We start from the raw sequence: 17,386 nt of genomic DNA, 5'->3' as shown, positions 1-17,386 counted from the left end.
TGGTGCAATTCTTTAGTGATGCCCTAGGTTGCCTCCCTACAGTGCAACACTATGGTACCGCCTTTTGGTGACAACCTACGGTGCTGCTCTATAGTGCCATTCTACTCTGACGGCCTTTGGTGTTGCACTATGGTGCCACCCTACAGTGCCATCCTTTAATGACACCCTACGATGTTGCCCTACAGTGTTACGCCACAGTGTATAACCCAAGGAGGAGAAAGGATGAAAGGAGAAAAATGTGTATGAGAGAGAGAGAGAGAGAGAGAGAGAGAGAGAGAGAGAGAGAGAGAGAGAGAGAGAGAGAGAGAGAGAGAGATTGTGCAACGGTGCATCCTCACTGAGCCGCCCTTTGGTGACGCCGTACAGTGCTACGCTACAGTGCCGCCCTTTGGTGCCCTAGGGTGCCGCCCTACTGTGCCAACTCAAGCCCTTCTCTCCTCTTAGGCGAGAGCTATATAGACTACGCTAATCAGCATTCCCCCTCATCCCCAACCCCCCTCCCACTCCCTAAGCCCTTCTTGCCTCTTGGGCGATTCACACACGAGTTCCCTGCACAGAATATCAGATTGAGGACCCTGTGACTGTGGGAACCAGTGCGTTCATACGAGAGGTGGGTTTTTCGGCCTCCCTCTATCTCTTCTATGTTTTATCTCTTCGTCCTGAAAGAAAGAGCCTGGGGGATTTTTTTCCTTCATTCGCTCTTGGGGTCAGTACACCCTGTTGGAAAGCAGGAGGAAAAGGCACTGATCACTCTGCCACAACCCTTCCTGGTTGACCAGGTAAAAGGAAAGCTTAGCCTTGAGGAAGGCCTTCCATAACCTCCCAGGATTTTAGATTTAAGTTTATAATGCATCTATTATTATTATTAGCTTCCAGGAGGGCCTTCCATAACCTTCTAGGTTTTTAGCTGTAGGTTTGTGATGTATGTTATCATTATTATTAGCTTTAAGGACGGCCTTCTATAGCTTCCTAGGTTTTTAGCTTTAAGTTTATAATGCATCTACTATTATTATTATCATTATTACTATTATTATTATTGTTATTATTATTATTATTATTATTATTATTATTGGGGGAGGAGGTGAGTTCATTTCCTGACTGGTTTTGCCCAAGGCTTCTTCAAGGGAACTCCCTGAAGAAGCCTTGAATGAAACCAGTCAGGAAATAAACTTATCCCAACACCAGTGTTTCTCTCACCTCCTCCCCCAATCTATCTGAATGTCTGATCATTATTATTATTTGCAAGTCCAAGTAAAATCTTCATCTGAAGTGAGATTTGTCCAGCTGCAGGAGCCCTGAGTGGTACAATCTTCAGCTCGCACTACAGCAGCCTTGGGCTGTGATGATGGCTGGAGGTAGAAGAATCACATTTATAACAGTAAAATACTAAATCGAAGAATGTAAATGATAAAGAGTTAAGATAGTTAATTCATCCAAAGGTCAAAATATTTTAAATAATAACTATGGTACCTTTAGTATGAACAGAGTAAGTAGAGCTTGACTGGACAATATTGAATACTGAAGCAACTATGTGTGTAAGGCAATGCACCATTAATGAGCTGAATTTTCCTTGAAATTTTTATCCATTACAAATATGTAATTCTATATAAAATTTAATTTAATTTCAATTAAAAATCATTCCTAGCATTCAAAATACTGTAAAATGCAAAACCACTTTAATGCAAAAACAGATAACCATTAATTCTTTATTTCTTTAAAATATTTGACGCAATGGAGAAGAGCAACCAAAATTAACCACATGCCCTGCATTCAATTGGCATACTGGTAGACTATGTTTGCTCTGTTTTGTCGGATGGTCAGTACGTTCCATCTAAATGACATCAGACAGAGCAGGCAGTAAAAGAAGGAAGAATGAACTGTTGGCTGACAGTAACTATATTGTAAAATGATCATGAAATTGGCATCACCTCAAATACACTTTCCAAATGCTGCATTACTCTCCATACACCAATTACCAATTTTTATCAGTGGGTTATCTTACTACTAATAGAATTTTGTCACAGATAAGAACTTACACATTCATTGTGTTGCTTGCATGTTTACATGTGTAAATCAGTAGAATATGTTGAATATGTTTTCTGTCTGAAATTATTAAGATTTTATAACCAAAATTATTATTATAATTTTGGAAGGGGGCAAAACATGACTATCTTTTATATTCTATAGGAGACTAAGAAATTTTATGTTGATATGAAATGTAGGCTTTATTTCTCAAGTTCTTACTCATTTAATTTTCACTTTTCAAAAAACATAGCATTTCCTCACTACTATACAAGAAAAGATTCCTTAAGAAAAAAAAGTGAACATAAGGCAAAAAATTACCACTTGTTAAAAAAACAGAGGTATACACAGTCTGAGCAACACAAAAGAGGCACTTGCTTAAGGATTTAAAACCAAAAAACTGACTGTTAAGGAATAATTATGGTTACTATCACGGCAAGGCTTAGTAAAACCTTAAAGTTTTCTGTCATAAAAATTTATATTGCCATATCTTCAACCTTATATACGTAAACATCAATAACCACACTTATACATTCAACACAATGTTTATGAATCCATTTGCTGACTACCCATGTATGTAAACTCTAAGAGATATATCACTTTTTAGATTAATTTTACCACTACAGTACTTGAAGGATTATTTTGGCAGTGATCTCTGCTCTAGAGGTCAGATTAAAAGACTAGAAATTAGGTATGGCACAAATCATACCAATTAAGTTTTATGCTATTGGCGCAAAGATGTCTTCATCATTAAATCTCCAAAAAAATTTTAAAAAGGCCACTAGCTTCCTAGTCCCTGATTATAGGCATACAGCAGCTCTGAAAATTTGTGGATTTGTATTTGCTTATCATCAAATTACAAATTTTATTTCTAAATATTTCTACAAGAAAAATAACTGGTCCCAAAAGTTTAAAAAGAATGGTACACATAATTCTTAAAAAATAAATAAATAAATAAGAATAGTAATAATAAAAAAATCTACCACAATTACTTTACACTGAAGATGCTGTCGTACTCTTCATAGTGATAAAACAAATAGAAATAGTTTGCATATGCTATAGTCATATTTTTTGTCACACACAAGTATAAGCTAACTTGGTGCACTCATACGAATCTGCTTTCTTCAGGCACTAATTTTAAAAATCGCAACTCCCTCAGTAAGCAGCCTTATCTCCAATAGCCTTAACTTTATACTACATTAGCTCTGTCAGCCTAACACAGTACTCAGTCATGCACTATGCCAGAGTCCATGCTGATGAAAAATGGTTGTGTTTGATTGACAATCATCAGTTCATAAACCAAGCTGATGGAATCCTATCTGCATTATATCTTCCTAGTGTTGCATTTCTCTTCACACTATTAGCAGTTCAGCAATCTCTGTTACTAGTAATGCAGTAAAAGTTTAGGCATTCACTGCTTTGTGTGTTATGTTCATCTGCTGATTTCTGGTCAACTACACACAAAAATATTTTTTGATAGTGTTAATGTATTTCAGCTTACATTAAACATAAAGCAGGTATCAACCCAACCCAACCTCCCACTGTTGGTGGTTCAAAAATTACTTAAATGATGTCAAAGGGAGCAAATGAGTAGCAATTATGTAAGTTCAGCCTTTCATCATCATTTAGATTCATCATAACGTGCAATATGGGTATTTATAGTAACTTTTAGTGACTGCTATATATCAGATGCATATGTAAAGTGGAAATGTTACAAGGATGTGTTAAAGACAAGAGTGTCACCTGTGCTGAACTCTATTTGCATACATATATTTGTGCTATGACCAGATAAGGTATTGGGTTGAAGTAGGTGTAAATCACTGTATGCATGCAAATGTGTCGATTTTATTATTCAAAGCATTTTGCAATGTGTTAAGGATTATTCTATGATGAGAAGTTGCTTTCATTATGTCTAGATTTATCAATATTGTGCATTAGCATTCTGCAAACTGCATGATATAACATTTCACATATTGGTGTATTCAGCAGCACTGGACAGAGGTTAATGTTTCCTTTGGTCATAGCTAAGTAATAGTTTTTTTTATGAGATGCATCCACTCCCTTCATCTGTGAATGCCCACCAGCATAAATTTTAATGTCCACAAACTTTTCACTCTTTTTCATTGCCCACCACCTCTCAGTTTTCATTGATATTAGCAATGAGGAGCAGGTGATTTATGAAAAGGCAACACTTGAGCAGGTGGAGCACACCAGGAAGCTTCACCTTCTGGACATCTGCCTGTACAAGGATACTCCATCTTGCACCAGCTGCCAGGATTGCAAGGACAGTTCAGGATAGGATGAGGTAGTTGTGTTTAGGTGCAAGAGTTTTGAGAAACTTTATTGGCCTTTCAACACTTCTAAGACTGTGTATCAAGTTTTATCAAACTATAGCTAATTATGGCATTAGAAGAAACAATGAAGTCTTAAGATAGTCTTATCAATGAATTGTTCATTTCTTAAGATGTTTCAGAATTTCACAACATAATCCAAGTCTAAAAAAGTCTTGTAGGTGAGATCTAGAGGCTAATTTGTAAGTGAATACTTGTGAATGCATGTATGCATGTACATATATATGAATTATGTAGACATCTTGTCCTGGCTATAACCCCCTCAACGGGAAATGTCAGCCAGTTGTATGTGTGTGTGTGTGTGTGTGTGTGTGTGTAATTCACCAAGGGTTGATCATGAGCAGACCCGCAACCACCAGCTGTTACCCTCTCAGTGTGAGCTCAGAGCTCATTATTACCATTATTATTGTGACCTCACACACTGCACACACCCCATTCCCCTGGTCAGTGGAGACAGTAACTGCCCCACTTGTCAGCAGAAAAATCCCTGAGGTGACCAGCCCCTAGTGAAGTTCGAACTTATGCCAGCCATAGCAGCCAACACAGACTCAGCCCCTTTTACCACTGAACCATGAGGCAGTGTGTGTGTGTGTGTGTGTGTGTGTGTGTGTGTGTGTGTGTGTGTGTGTGTGTGTGTAGTGATGGGCATAAATATTATAAAGTGAATTTAAATATAAAATATCAAATACATATACTGCTCTGAAAAGTAATTAAATACTAAATACTTTAAAAGAAAGTTAATTGTTTCTAGATACTAATTACAATACACTAAACATGACTGTGACTTTTGAAATACATTAAAAATACTTTTAGTTCTGTCAATTATAAAAGCATGATTCTTCTGAATTTCTAAACAAAAATGTTTTCACCAGTTACCTATACTGCATTGCTAAGCATTTGACCACAATTATGTGAACATACACAATTTATGTAAAACTTAAGCAGCATCAACAAGTATCTGGAAACAATGAGTTCAGATATGTTCAGAATAGGTAATAATTTACAAGTACGAGGCGACATGAAGTCATGGACTGCCGCTTTGTGTGCAACTAATTCATGGGTACAGTTTGCTCCTTGATCCCTTTGCACAAGAGACATGAAATGTTTGATTTATGTGGTGTTTACAAGAATATTTGAAAAATTGTATTTACATAAAATACAAAAATATCACTCTGAAATGTACTGAAATGCTATTTCAAAAAATATTTAGTAACAGAAAGAACACTTAAAATATGATATTTAGATAAAAAATTGTCTTCAAATGTACATTTATGTATTTCATAAATACATTACTGCCCATCTGTGTGTGTGTGTGTGTGTGTGTGTGTGTGTGTGTGTGTGTGTGTGTGTGGTATTCATGATAATCTTGATCTTAATTTTTCAGACTGCCAACCATAGGTGGCTGTTATTGTGATAATTTGTCACGATAACAAGATTTGGTTACCAGTTATCCAAAAATTATTTTTCCCATGTTACTGATTCATCAGTATCACCAATACTTTTGCTTCCAAACTAGCAATAATCGATAATTTTTGTTTTTGAACATGAGCATGTTGAAAATTTTAACTTTCAAAATCAAATGTAGTTATTCTACTTAAAACAGTACTTTTCATAAGTGAAAAGACAGGATAAACATTGAACTTAAAGTTTTTTTCCAAGATTTTTCAAAGTTTTCTAAGATAAAGAAAAAAATAAAGATTTGGATTTATCAATTTTATTTAAATTATCAATATCGTTAACACTAGTATTGAAATTTTGGATTTATTGGTTATCAAGCGATAAATTTATCGCCAATTATTGATTATTGGTTATTGCTGATAAGGTTATCATTATTGATTTATCAGTTATCATGATAAATTTTTCATTATCACGCCCAGCCATGCTGCCAGTTGTTACCCTCATAGATGGTGTTCAGAGCACATAGAGATCATTCTAAGGGGTAAAGCTGTGACACCATACACACCACACACCCCATCCCCTTGCTCAAGATGAAGAGTAACTGCCCACAGTCAGTGAAAAATCCTTAGTGATCTGAGCATGGTCTGAACCTACACATGTCAAATAGTATGCAAGAGCATTCCACTGAGTTATGAGGGTATGTGTGTGTGTGTGTGTGTGTGTGTGTGTGTGTGTGTGTGTGTGTGTGTGTGTGTGTGTGTGTGTGTGTGTGTGTGTGTGTGTGTGTGCGAGACTTTGGACAAGTAAGATACACAAGCAACATAAACCACAAAATCTTTTCTTTTAGCACAAGATGTTATAATAGGCACTCATTCAAAAATGGCATCAAAAGAAAACTTCCTTGAATTATTCCCAACCAATAGGGATAAAATTCCTAAAGTCTGATCACCCAAGTGCCATATTCCTTTAATAAAGTGACTAGCCTCATCTATCATGTACATAATTAATCTACTATCAGGTTTGCCACAATATATTCATGAATTTTAGGTCAACATGTGAGATGTGCATAATTTGCAGAAAAAAATTTTTATTATTCTACTTCATTATAGGTCACAATGAAGAACTCACAAAACCATATAAAATATATGGACTTTCAGGTCATGATTTTATGGCCTATAACAAAATAAATATTGCATTAAGCTAAAGTTTTATACTTGTTGTTTGTGAACTTCACATTTCGTGCCCTAAGAAGTGATGCACAGCATGCACTCAATATTATTGTGCAAAGTTGTCTTATAAATGAGATTTTATAAGCAACAGCACTTAAACTACAAGGATACACTCCCATCTTCTAAGTCCATGAACATCTCTGATCTCTGGCCTTAACAGCATTTCACCTATAATTCAAAACTGGCTCCTCTGTCTTTACTGTCAGCTAATATTGATCACTATGTACTCCCAAAAGGTGTGTAATAGTAATTTAAAATAAAATGTACTCCACTATAACCTCTATCCTAAAAACAACTTTACAATCATGTAAAAAATGTAGATAATAACAATCCCCACCAGACTATCCACTGCAGGCCAGCGCCAATGTGTATCCTTTGTCCTGCACCAATCCAAAGCACTGCTGGATTGTTCGGTGTCTTGCCACCCACTGTAACTGAGCACCAGTCAAGCCAAGTCGTTTGGTAATGCTTAATACAATGTCTTCATCAACTATTTCTGAAATATAACATTTTAATTGTGACAAATACAGTCCTGAAAGCATTCTGAGGTGCTATACATAACTTGTAATTGTAGATACAAAAAATAATCCTACTTTTCAACTTATCTGGGGCAGATCACTTTAAGGATATAACGTAATCAGAAGAAAGCATGAGTTTGAGGCTTAAAGAGCTGAAATACAGCAACAACTCAGAGTGAAAATTTTGGTTGGTTCTGCAGGTAAAAAAAATAAATAAATAAATAATAATAATAATAATAATAATAACAAATAAGTAAATAAATATGGCAAATCTTATAGCAGACATCTGACCATGCACAGTCCTGCACTAAAATGCATCTAGAGCAAAACAGGCTGGCATGTTAATGGTAAAAAGAGGACAGAAGATGGTTGACAGTGATTATACTAATTACATATATATTTACTTAATTGAATGGCTTGAGCTTCAACATTTTTTAATACAGTAAAGCCTCCCAAGATCAAACTAAGTAGGGAGAAACCTAAGTTGAAAAAGCTGAAAATTCAGTATATTCAATGGTACAATGCATATCAAACTTTTAAGCATTTATCACACTTTATTAAGTATACCAGATGGAATTTTGGTAACCAACATACCTATGTTGTGACTACATAATGCAGGCTGACTTGGAATCTAATTTTCTGAGTGAAATATGAGTGATGCAGGAATATAGAGAACCAGGACTCAATAGGGTTTTTAATACAATCATAAGATGTGTGTGTGTGTATTTACCAAGTTGTATTTACCTAGTTGTGGTTTACAGGAGGGGAGTAATCTCATAGTATCCCACCTCGATATCTATCCAGTTTGGTCTTAAAAGCATGGACAGTTACAGCACTGACAACATCTTCAATGAGTTCATTCCATTTGTTCACACTTCTGTGAGGAAAACTATACTTTTTGATGTCTCTTCTACATTTAACTTTCTTCAACTTCTTTCTGTGTCCCCTTGTACTCTGTGTGCCTTAAGTTATAAAACATTCTTTGTTCACATTTTCTATAACATTTATCATTCTATAGATGTTTATTAAATCCCCCTCTCTCTCCTATTTTCAAGGATATGTGTGCATGCGTGTGTGTGTGTGTGTGTGTGTGTGTGTGTGTGTGTGTGTGTGTGTGTGTGTGTGTGTGTGTGTGTGTGTGTGTGTTTCACCTATGGTTGTCTGCTGGTCACCCAGCCAGCTGTTCCCCTACAGAAAGAGCTCAGGGCTCATAGTGACTGATCTTTGGGTAGGACCAAGACCAGTGACACACCACACACCAGGACAGCAAGGTCACAACCCCTCATGTTACATCCTGTACCTACTTGTGTGTGTGTGTATGCATGCACCTTGTCTCAGCCATCCCTCTCTGTAGGGAATCAGCCAGATGTAAAAATGTAAAAGATTGTTCACATTTAGGGAAGGATCGTCACGGGTCATTTATCTTTAGTTCCTAAAGAAAGGTGGTGAGATTACACTTAAGTGGACTGCATTTGCTTTGATTTGAAAAAACAACAACACTGACAAAAGTAATTCACAAGAGACTTTTATAAAAATAAATATATTTTAGTGGGATGCATAGAAATACTATATAGGGTGACTTTATTTGATAAAAAGATGAAGAAGGATCACAGCAATGGAGTTGATTTTCTCATGTAAGATTACCAAAAAGATTGTTTCTAACAGATGTATTAGACTCAACTCTGGAAGACACAGCTAGGTAAGCAACTGGCTAAATACACTTTACTATACCTGGCAGCATCATCAATGTTTAGTACTAATAAACATGAGGAAAACATCTCACCTGCAGCATCATTATGGGTGAGAACCTGCACATCATTTTGTTGGGCAAAAGAAGAAAGCTCCTGGGGCACCACACAGCAGGAAGAAAGATTAACTTGCAGAGTGGTCGGCTTCACCTGAGCAATACAGACAATTTGTAACAGCCACAATAAGTAATTGCCACCATTAATGAAAAAGTAAGAAGTATGTAGTATTTATCTCATTCTTTTATGGAAATAGTTTTCTCTCATAAAAATCCATGGATAAAACATCAATCAGCACTTGCTGGCAGAGTTGAGTAATGTACTAAATTTACAAGATCATAAATAATGCAGGTTTAACAATAAAAATAAATAAGTAAGAAGTTTGAAAGAAAATGCATCTTTGATTGTGGAAAGTTGCCTTCCAGATCATAAATTACATGTAATTCTGAGTGAGATGCACATAAGAAATTAGCTTTACAACTAAAGATGCAAAAACAATACTGGTGATTAGGTAGTAATTCCATTTTAAATAACCAACTCTACCTTGGCCCAGTTGTACAAATCCCGGAACAACTGGTAGGAAACATCTGCCAAACCGAGAGACAACACTTCTCCCCGCCCAACAGCATCCTCTAATGCCTTCCACAGTGGCTCCAAACTCTCCAGCGTAGCATCATCACTCACATCAGGTGGTGTTACAATCACCAAGTCAATGCGAGGCAGGTTGAGGCTGGATGACACTAGGAGAGAAGAAAGGCTACAGTGGTGGAGGTAGTGTGATGTGGGGTGCCTAGGTACTTATTATGTACTGTATTTCTTTATCATTTCATTTTTATTCATTTTTATTATGTACCTAAACCATCTCCATCACTCCATAACTTACTCTTTGTGCTTTCTTAAACTTTAGGTTATGATCAGCATTGTCACTAGAGAAACCAAATCCTTCATACACACTTTCAATATTTTTGCCATTCACTCCAAAACAGGATATCTGAGGTTGCTCAAATAACATGAATGGAAGTAAATTCATTAAAATTATGACAACTAAAACAAAATGGCAACATAAGTCTGTATAAGAGGGATGTAAATACATGGTCATGAGAAAGAAATATGAATGAAATATTAATATAATGAAATTTGGCTTCCTATGCACACATAATAATACCTGGAAAAGACTAGAAAAAGAGATGTGGAAAAAGAAAGATTTTCCTCTCCATAAGATGTATAGAAAAATAAATAAAATAAATAAAATAAAATAAAATAAAATAAAATAAAATAAAAGTCATCTTATGTCTAATGTTCTATCACTGAAAGAGAGGTTGAGCAAAGAATGCATAACAACTAATGGTCCACTTCCTTCCTTAGTAATTAGATAAAAGAAGAAAAGAAAAGAAAAAAAAAGAAAAAAGAAATAATAATCATACCAAAAGTTCTTATGGCTTGCTACTCCTGCAATTACCTACCCTGTAATATCACTGCAGTAGCAATATGCTAATTTTTTTTTTAAGCATGCCTAGGTATATTTTCAAGACTCACTCAATCCCAATGTGACTACCTGTCTTAACTGCATCCTCAACCTGGGTGGAATCATTATTGCTGAGAAACAGCTTGACAGTAGTTTTGTTGCTTGAGGTGTCATTGGACTCCACTTCAGCATTGTTACCCACACGCTGGATGGTCAACACCTCTCCAGTCTGCTCCTCATCCTTTGTGCCTCCCCAGCTACTGAGGGTGGTATTTATGCTTCCCCGAAGCTGTAAAAAAAAAGGAGAAAAGAAAAAAAACAATGTTTTTTTGTGCCATTATTTTTCATCATACCTTATCCCAATATCATATATTAGTAATGTAGCAGTTATGTTCTACTGTTTTAGAATAATACCTTCTCATGAATTTTTTTGCATTTTATAAGTGTACATGAATATGTATATATATGTACTGATCCATCTCATATGAGTGTCTCATAAAACCATTAGTTTACAATGTAGAGTGCCCACCTTCACAGAATGTATGTGTAATAAACAAGATCACATTCTGAAGTTCTATGCAAAGATACATAAGTTTCATTTTCATCCAACTCTGTTTAATGAATTCACATTACATTCTCCTCCACATGGTCTATTTAATATTATTGTATATATATATATATATATATATATATATATATATATATATATATATATATATATATATATATATATATATATATATATATATATATTGTTGAGAACCATAGCAGGCAGGAAACCTCCACATTAAATATACAATCAAGATACTGCTCATCTTAATATGTGGATAAGATAATCTATCTTCATTTCATGAAGTGTGTCACAGTGTTATAATTCCTAGTTTTCACTGAGATGTCTGGTAGGTAAGTACTAAAGACCTAAGTCTCTCAGACAGTGTGGTTCTTGCAGTTAGTGTATACTCAAGTCTTTTGATAAAACTAGTTATAATATATATATATATATATATATATATATATATATATATATATATATATATATATATATATATATATATATATATATATGAGTAAAAAGGAAAAAATCATTATTAATAAATAAAAGGCCCACTGAGTGCCAGTCCCTTAAAGCAACAGTCCAAAATCGCACCAGAATTGCATTGTTTTGAAACCTCACACTCAAAAGAGCTTATGTAAGTCATAAGAAGGAGGAAATACTTTAACCAGGAAGGTAGTTTCAGAGTTTACCAGTAAATGGAATGAAAAACTGGAGGTGGACAGAACTGAGTTGAGAGAAAATAAAAAGGCCTGCAAAAGGAAGCTAAGAGAGAGGGAGAGGCACGCAGTAAGATCAAAAGAGTCAGCATGACAAAGGCAACAGAAGAGAGCATGAGGTGCAACCTCGCAGCAAAGGGAGAAAGATTGAAGAAAATCTATTGGAGAAGAGGAGTTGAAAAGATGAAGTGCTTTTAATTCCACCCTGTTTAGTTGCTGAGTATTTACAATGAACATGACTTTGAGAATGAGGTTGAGAAAGTAGTAAGGAAAGGTCCTTATACAGGAGAGAAGCAGCTATTATACTACAGCTAAGGACACAGGAAATAACTGATGAGATTCTGGCATGGACCTTAAACATATAAAAAACTTGAGAAAATTGATTGTATGAAAGTTTATGAATGGAGAAAGGGAATGTTTTAAAGATGCTAAAAGAAATCATTAAAATAAGGTAGAAAATAAAAGAAGAACAAACAAGAATGAAAATTAATAAAACTAGTTGGGAAACACTAAAGACCTGCATGAACACATGATGCTCAACAAAAATGTGTAAACATGAAATAGAGGAATTCTCATATTTTTCAGTATGTAAAATAAGGGACAATATATTTATGGCTTAACGCAGAGTATGAATAGCATAAAAACTGACATGAAGCAAGGAGAGAATTAAAAGAAAAATTAGGAACAAGCATAAAAGAACTATAATGAAACAAGATGAAAAGAACAATAAGTAATAGAAAGGAATATATATCAACTAACAAGAAATTAATATGCAAGGATAAGAAAGCAGGAATAAATTAAATTTGGCAAGGATATTATTGACAATATGCAAAGTTCATGTGGAAAGGTTAACACATTCTCCAAGAGTAATGGAATTTAAGCTGAGGTAGTTGGTCCACTGAGCAGAAATAGGCATGACATGTTTGCCTTTTTACAAACAAAACACAAGACAAAAATAAATAAAAAAACTAACGATTTAAAAGATCACCTATCAACTAGCAACACCTTTTGTATTCAGGGTTGGAATTTTTTTTTTTTTTTTTTTTGGCAGGTGTTATGTGTAAATCAGTTAAAATAAGCAATCAAAAACAACTGCCTGTGAATGAAACAAAAGGTTCAAAGTGTTATCTGAAGGACAGACACTGGTTTAGGACATGTTGATAAAAGTTGGTCTGGTTGGACAAAGCCTGAGTTAACTTGAACTATACAGGAAATTAATGTGTCTGGCCTGACTATTGCTGACTCAGTACTCCTTAGTGTCTCAGTCTTTCCTTGTCCTTAGTAATGAGAGAATCATAAATTCACAGGCCATTACAGAGGACCACAGCAACAAAGTCAAAATGCCCGCTGATAATGGAAGAAAAAAGGCAGTTGAATGGAATGAAGTAGGTATTTTGGAAAATTATAAACAGAAAGCACCCTGCAAATACTGTGTCCAGATATTTAGAGGCAAAATTGAAAGGATGAGAAATCATGTCCAAAAATGTTCTAAGAGGAAAGATCATTACAGGGAAAAGGCATGCGAGTTGCTCATTTTACAGTGGCAGGTATACGTGATGTATACCTGAGGTAGAAGGTTGTGACTCTTCTGAGGTAAATACTGTTGAGATGATCTAACAGTGTGCTTATGTGAAGCAATGACATTAAGTGCAGGGAACTCAGAGGAAGTAAAATATTGTTGAGATGATCTAACAGCATGCTTGTGTAAGGTAGTGTCATTAGGTGCAGTGAACCAGGTGGCTGGCAGAGGGGCGGTGGTGACAGATTCAAGGTCACATGCCACTTAGCATACCCTCTGCATGACGGGGCAGTTTTATTATAGTTTAAGCCATTACACACTACGTGGTAATAATCTACCTCATTTTGTTCTTCTCACTATTCGCATAATTTCTAATGATTACACTACTTGTCGGAAATTAATAATAACGCCACAATAGGCCTGGGAATGCACAGCGCTCTCAACTTTTTCTAAGTCCACAGGTAAACATAAATGGTGTATTGTTGCCTGAACTTCAGTTGTTAGGTTAGGTTAGGTTAGGTTAGGTTAGGGTTTTATTATAGTTTAAGCCATTACACACTACGTGGTAATAACCTACCTCATTTTGTTCTTCTCACTATTCACGTCATTTCTAATGATTACACTACTTGTTGGAAATTAATAATAACGCCGTGGGCCGTGGGTAGAGATTGGGGACATTGGCTTAAACTATAAATTTACCGATGGGGCTTATACATACTGGGTGTGGGTTGGGCATGGTGGAGTTTCTAATCAGGGAATTGGTTGTGTGTGATGGAGTTCCTAAGCATGATGTAGGCTGAGTGTAGTGGAGTTTCTATTTCTAAGCAGGGTGTGGGTTGGGCATGGTGGAGTTTCTAAGCATATTGTCACTGGTGGAGTTTCTAAGCAGGAAGTGGGTTGAGTGTGGTAGAGTTTCTATTTGTGGGGGTTGAGTGTGATGGATGTGTTTGTTATAGGGTAGCCCTCATTTATCAATATGATATAAAACTAAATTTTTAAAAGTAAAATTATTTAAATGCATTCAATAAAAATCCAACCTGTTTTTTTTTCTTTTTTTCTTTTTTTCTATGCCAACCCTGTTTGTATCTGACCTAACCCAACTAACCAAATTCATCAAACCCAAATCAACCAAAGTTTTGTATCTGATACCTCTCCAGTCTCTTGGCATTTAAGATAATCTCTGATGTTAAGTTTGCATGCAATTTTAAGAACCTGTCTCGGGTAAGAGGTCACAATGTTTGCTCTGATTTTAGTTTTGCAAAGACTTATTGTTGCATGATCAAGATTTGAGCAAGGGAGTTAACACTTGCATAGCTAAGAGACTCACAGATAGCAGTTTGCACAACACTGGAAGATCCAAGAAGTGCTTGCTTCCACATTTGCAAAGCTCAGTGTTTTATTAGACTTAATTCTGAAATATCCCTCATTTTCATATGACCAAGACTGTTACATGACTGCTAATGTGATTATGGGAATTCCTGCAGGGGGGGCAAAGCACTCCCATTTAGTGTTAAGTAGTATGGATTTGCATTTCCCACCTTAAAACCATGCTTTCACACCACATTCCTAAGCTTATTGTGCACTGGGAAATGGAAAACATAGAAGATCATATGAAACTGCAGATTTACTCTATCAACTATTACATGAACATTTCCCACGGTGGTGTTAGTCCATGAGAAAAAAAGGGGGGGTGGCTAAACCCAAGCTATATGTGTCAAAGAGAAACATAAGCATCCATTTCACACGGTAATCACTACCTTATAACCCCCCCCACTTGCTGCTATATACGTTATTTACGTGCGTCTGGCCAAATACAACGTTCCTTATCAACTATACAAGCACCGATTTATGAATGTGGCAAGCATGCACACAATGCTGGTTAGTCAGAAGAATAATGATGTAAATGAACTGAGCCTTTAAATCTCAATGGTCCCTAACTGAAAGTATGCATATTAAAAGCTCTATTGATGATGACCAGTGAAGGGTATTGATCGGGTATACCTCTTCGATGGTGGTCTGCCCAGCCTTCTTGATGAGCTCCTCCATTTCCAGTATGTTACCTGTGCTGAGGACGACCCTTCGCACCTTCCCATTGGTGGAGGAAGAGGAGGAGGACATGGCGAGCCTCACACTGACACCACCTCGGCCACCACGCGTCCCTCACACTGCCACTCACTGACACTTCCCTCCCTCACGTTCCTCCCTCGATCTCTCCACGACCACAACTGCAGTCTCTCACCCCCCCTCTCTCTGTCTCTCTCTCTCCCCAACAGTACTCTCACTTCCTTCCCTCTATCCTCTCAGTCCCACAAGCGCACTCACAATGCAAGTACATAGTTGGTGCAATCTTACTTATCATGGTCTGCTCACTTCATACTCTACTCAGCGTGACTCAACAGGACCCAAGGCAACGCAAATCTTACATTCCACGTGTCCACCAAAGATGATAATACATATTCAGCAATGTGTCGTAATCATATGTTTGTTAAATTTGAATCACATACTATTACTGTCTGGATACCACTCAAAAAAAAAAAAAAAAAAAAAAAGTGACCGATATTCAGATCCAATACCTCGCCAACATTTTCTTTGTTTTAAATCCATCGAAAATGTAAGAAAACGAGAAATCCGACGAAACTGAACAAGTCCAGCCACAGTCAGGTAATATCATCGCAAGATTTTCTTACAAAACTGTACTTAATTCAAACACCTGCCTAGGTAGGCAATTTTGTTTGAAAAATGAAATAAATGATCAAAGTTTACCAACGAAGGGCTTGATAGAAGCTTCCAGGGTACAGGGGAGAGGAAGTGTGATGGAATCGTCACTCTGACCAGGACTTTATTTATCTATTTATTTGTTATTACATTATTCTAGTTTTATATCTTACTATTTTTATTTATTTTTTAAAGCACATGCGGATTTTCATGGTAAGTGCAAATTTGCAGGAATGTCGTGGATGGTTCCTAATTTCATATAACAATACATAATAACTTATTCATAATATTTATTGACAAATAATGTAAGTCTCTTTTCTTCCCTTCAGCAATTATCACCGCTTTTTTTTTTTGTAATATTATATTAATGAATGCAAAATTTTCTTTTATATATAATAAATGCTATTAATTGTGGTAATATTAATTGCGGCACAAAAATGCAATCGATATTAAAGGAAATAAGACCCTAGATTTCCTGTGTGTACCTTAACACCTTCAAGAGGGAGTGGGAAGTCTGGTCTCTTCACTCGTCCCTGAGCCACGTCCCCTGCCAGAGATGTGGGCCACATTGTGCACAAACATCATTATCCTCGTGATTATTACTGTCTAGCTGAGGTAATGGTATATCCAGTTTCTTCCGCTGTCTTTTCTTACCTTATTTCCTATCTAGGTACAGCCCATGACACGTGGCATCTCTTATCACGCCAATCACAGATACCCATATCATCATCAACATCTACCTGACACAATCAGGGAAAGTAGAAAGAAACCCTTGTGCACTGTGCAGTGAGGCCACGTGGGGAGGAGATGCATAAAGTAGCAAGATCATAAGAGCAGTTAGCATGAAAATAGTGGTAGAAGATAGTAAGAGATACATCATTGCGGCGATGAAATTGAGGCTAAAGAGTAAAGACAGTCAGTTTTAAAGAAGAGGATTTCATAAAACGAAATGCTTATGATTCCATCCAGTCTAGAAGAGCGGTATAAGTGGAACCCCCTGTATAAGCGTATTCCATACATGGACGGATAACAGAGTACAGAGTTTGCAGCTGGCGGAAATGGAAAAAAAACTAGCGGAGACGACTCAGAATGGTCAACTTCGTAGAGGCTGCTTTAGCTGAAGATGAGATGTGCAGTTAGTAAAGGACAGAC

The 17,386-nt window shown here is 36.2% G+C and overlaps 1 protein-coding gene across 2 annotated transcripts; it reads right to left on the bottom strand.

Moving 5' to 3' along the window:
• Positions 1 to 2,481: 2,481 nt before the first annotated feature.
• On the bottom strand, positions 2,482 to 15,838 carry LOC135109186 (glutamate--cysteine ligase regulatory subunit-like). Of its 2 annotated transcripts, none has more exons than XM_064020358.1 (5): positions 15,580 to 15,838; positions 10,819 to 11,017; positions 9,807 to 10,003; positions 9,302 to 9,416; positions 2,482 to 7,496 (listed from the first exon to the last, which is right to left on the bottom strand). In XM_064020358.1, exons 1-5 carry the CDS (start codon positions 15,610 to 15,612, stop codon positions 7,342 to 7,344), a joined length of 699 nt encoding a protein of 232 aa, XP_063876428.1. In that variant the 5' UTR covers positions 15,613 to 15,838; the 3' UTR covers positions 2,482 to 7,341. The 2 variants fall into 2 exon arrangements, with proteins under 2 accessions (XP_063876428.1, XP_063876418.1); XM_064020348.1 differs by having other exon boundaries at positions 15,521 to 15,836.
• Positions 15,839 to 17,386: the final 1,548 nt, after the last annotated feature.

Source organism: Scylla paramamosain, chromosome 2 (assembly GCF_035594125.1).
Source record: "Scylla paramamosain isolate STU-SP2022 chromosome 2, ASM3559412v1, whole genome shotgun sequence".
Lineage (NCBI taxonomy): Eukaryota > Metazoa > Arthropoda > Malacostraca > Decapoda > Portunidae > Scylla > Scylla paramamosain.
Note: the sequence above shows the minus strand (reverse complement) of the source record. Positions and strands in the feature narration are given on the sequence as shown.

Coding starts and splice junctions, on each gene's coding strand:
- LOC135109186 (XM_064020348.1), bottom strand. CDS start 15,637: ATGTCCTCCTCCTCTTCCTCCACCAATGGGAAGGTGCGAAGGGTCGTC. Junction 11,018..15,520: donor GGCAGACCACCATCGAAGAG/GTATACCCGATC, acceptor TTTTTTTTACAG/CTTCGGGGAAGCATAAATAC. Junction 9,417..9,806: donor ATTTGTACAACTGGGCCAAG/GTAGAGTTGGTT, acceptor TGTATTGCTCAG/GTGAAGCCGACCACTCTGCA.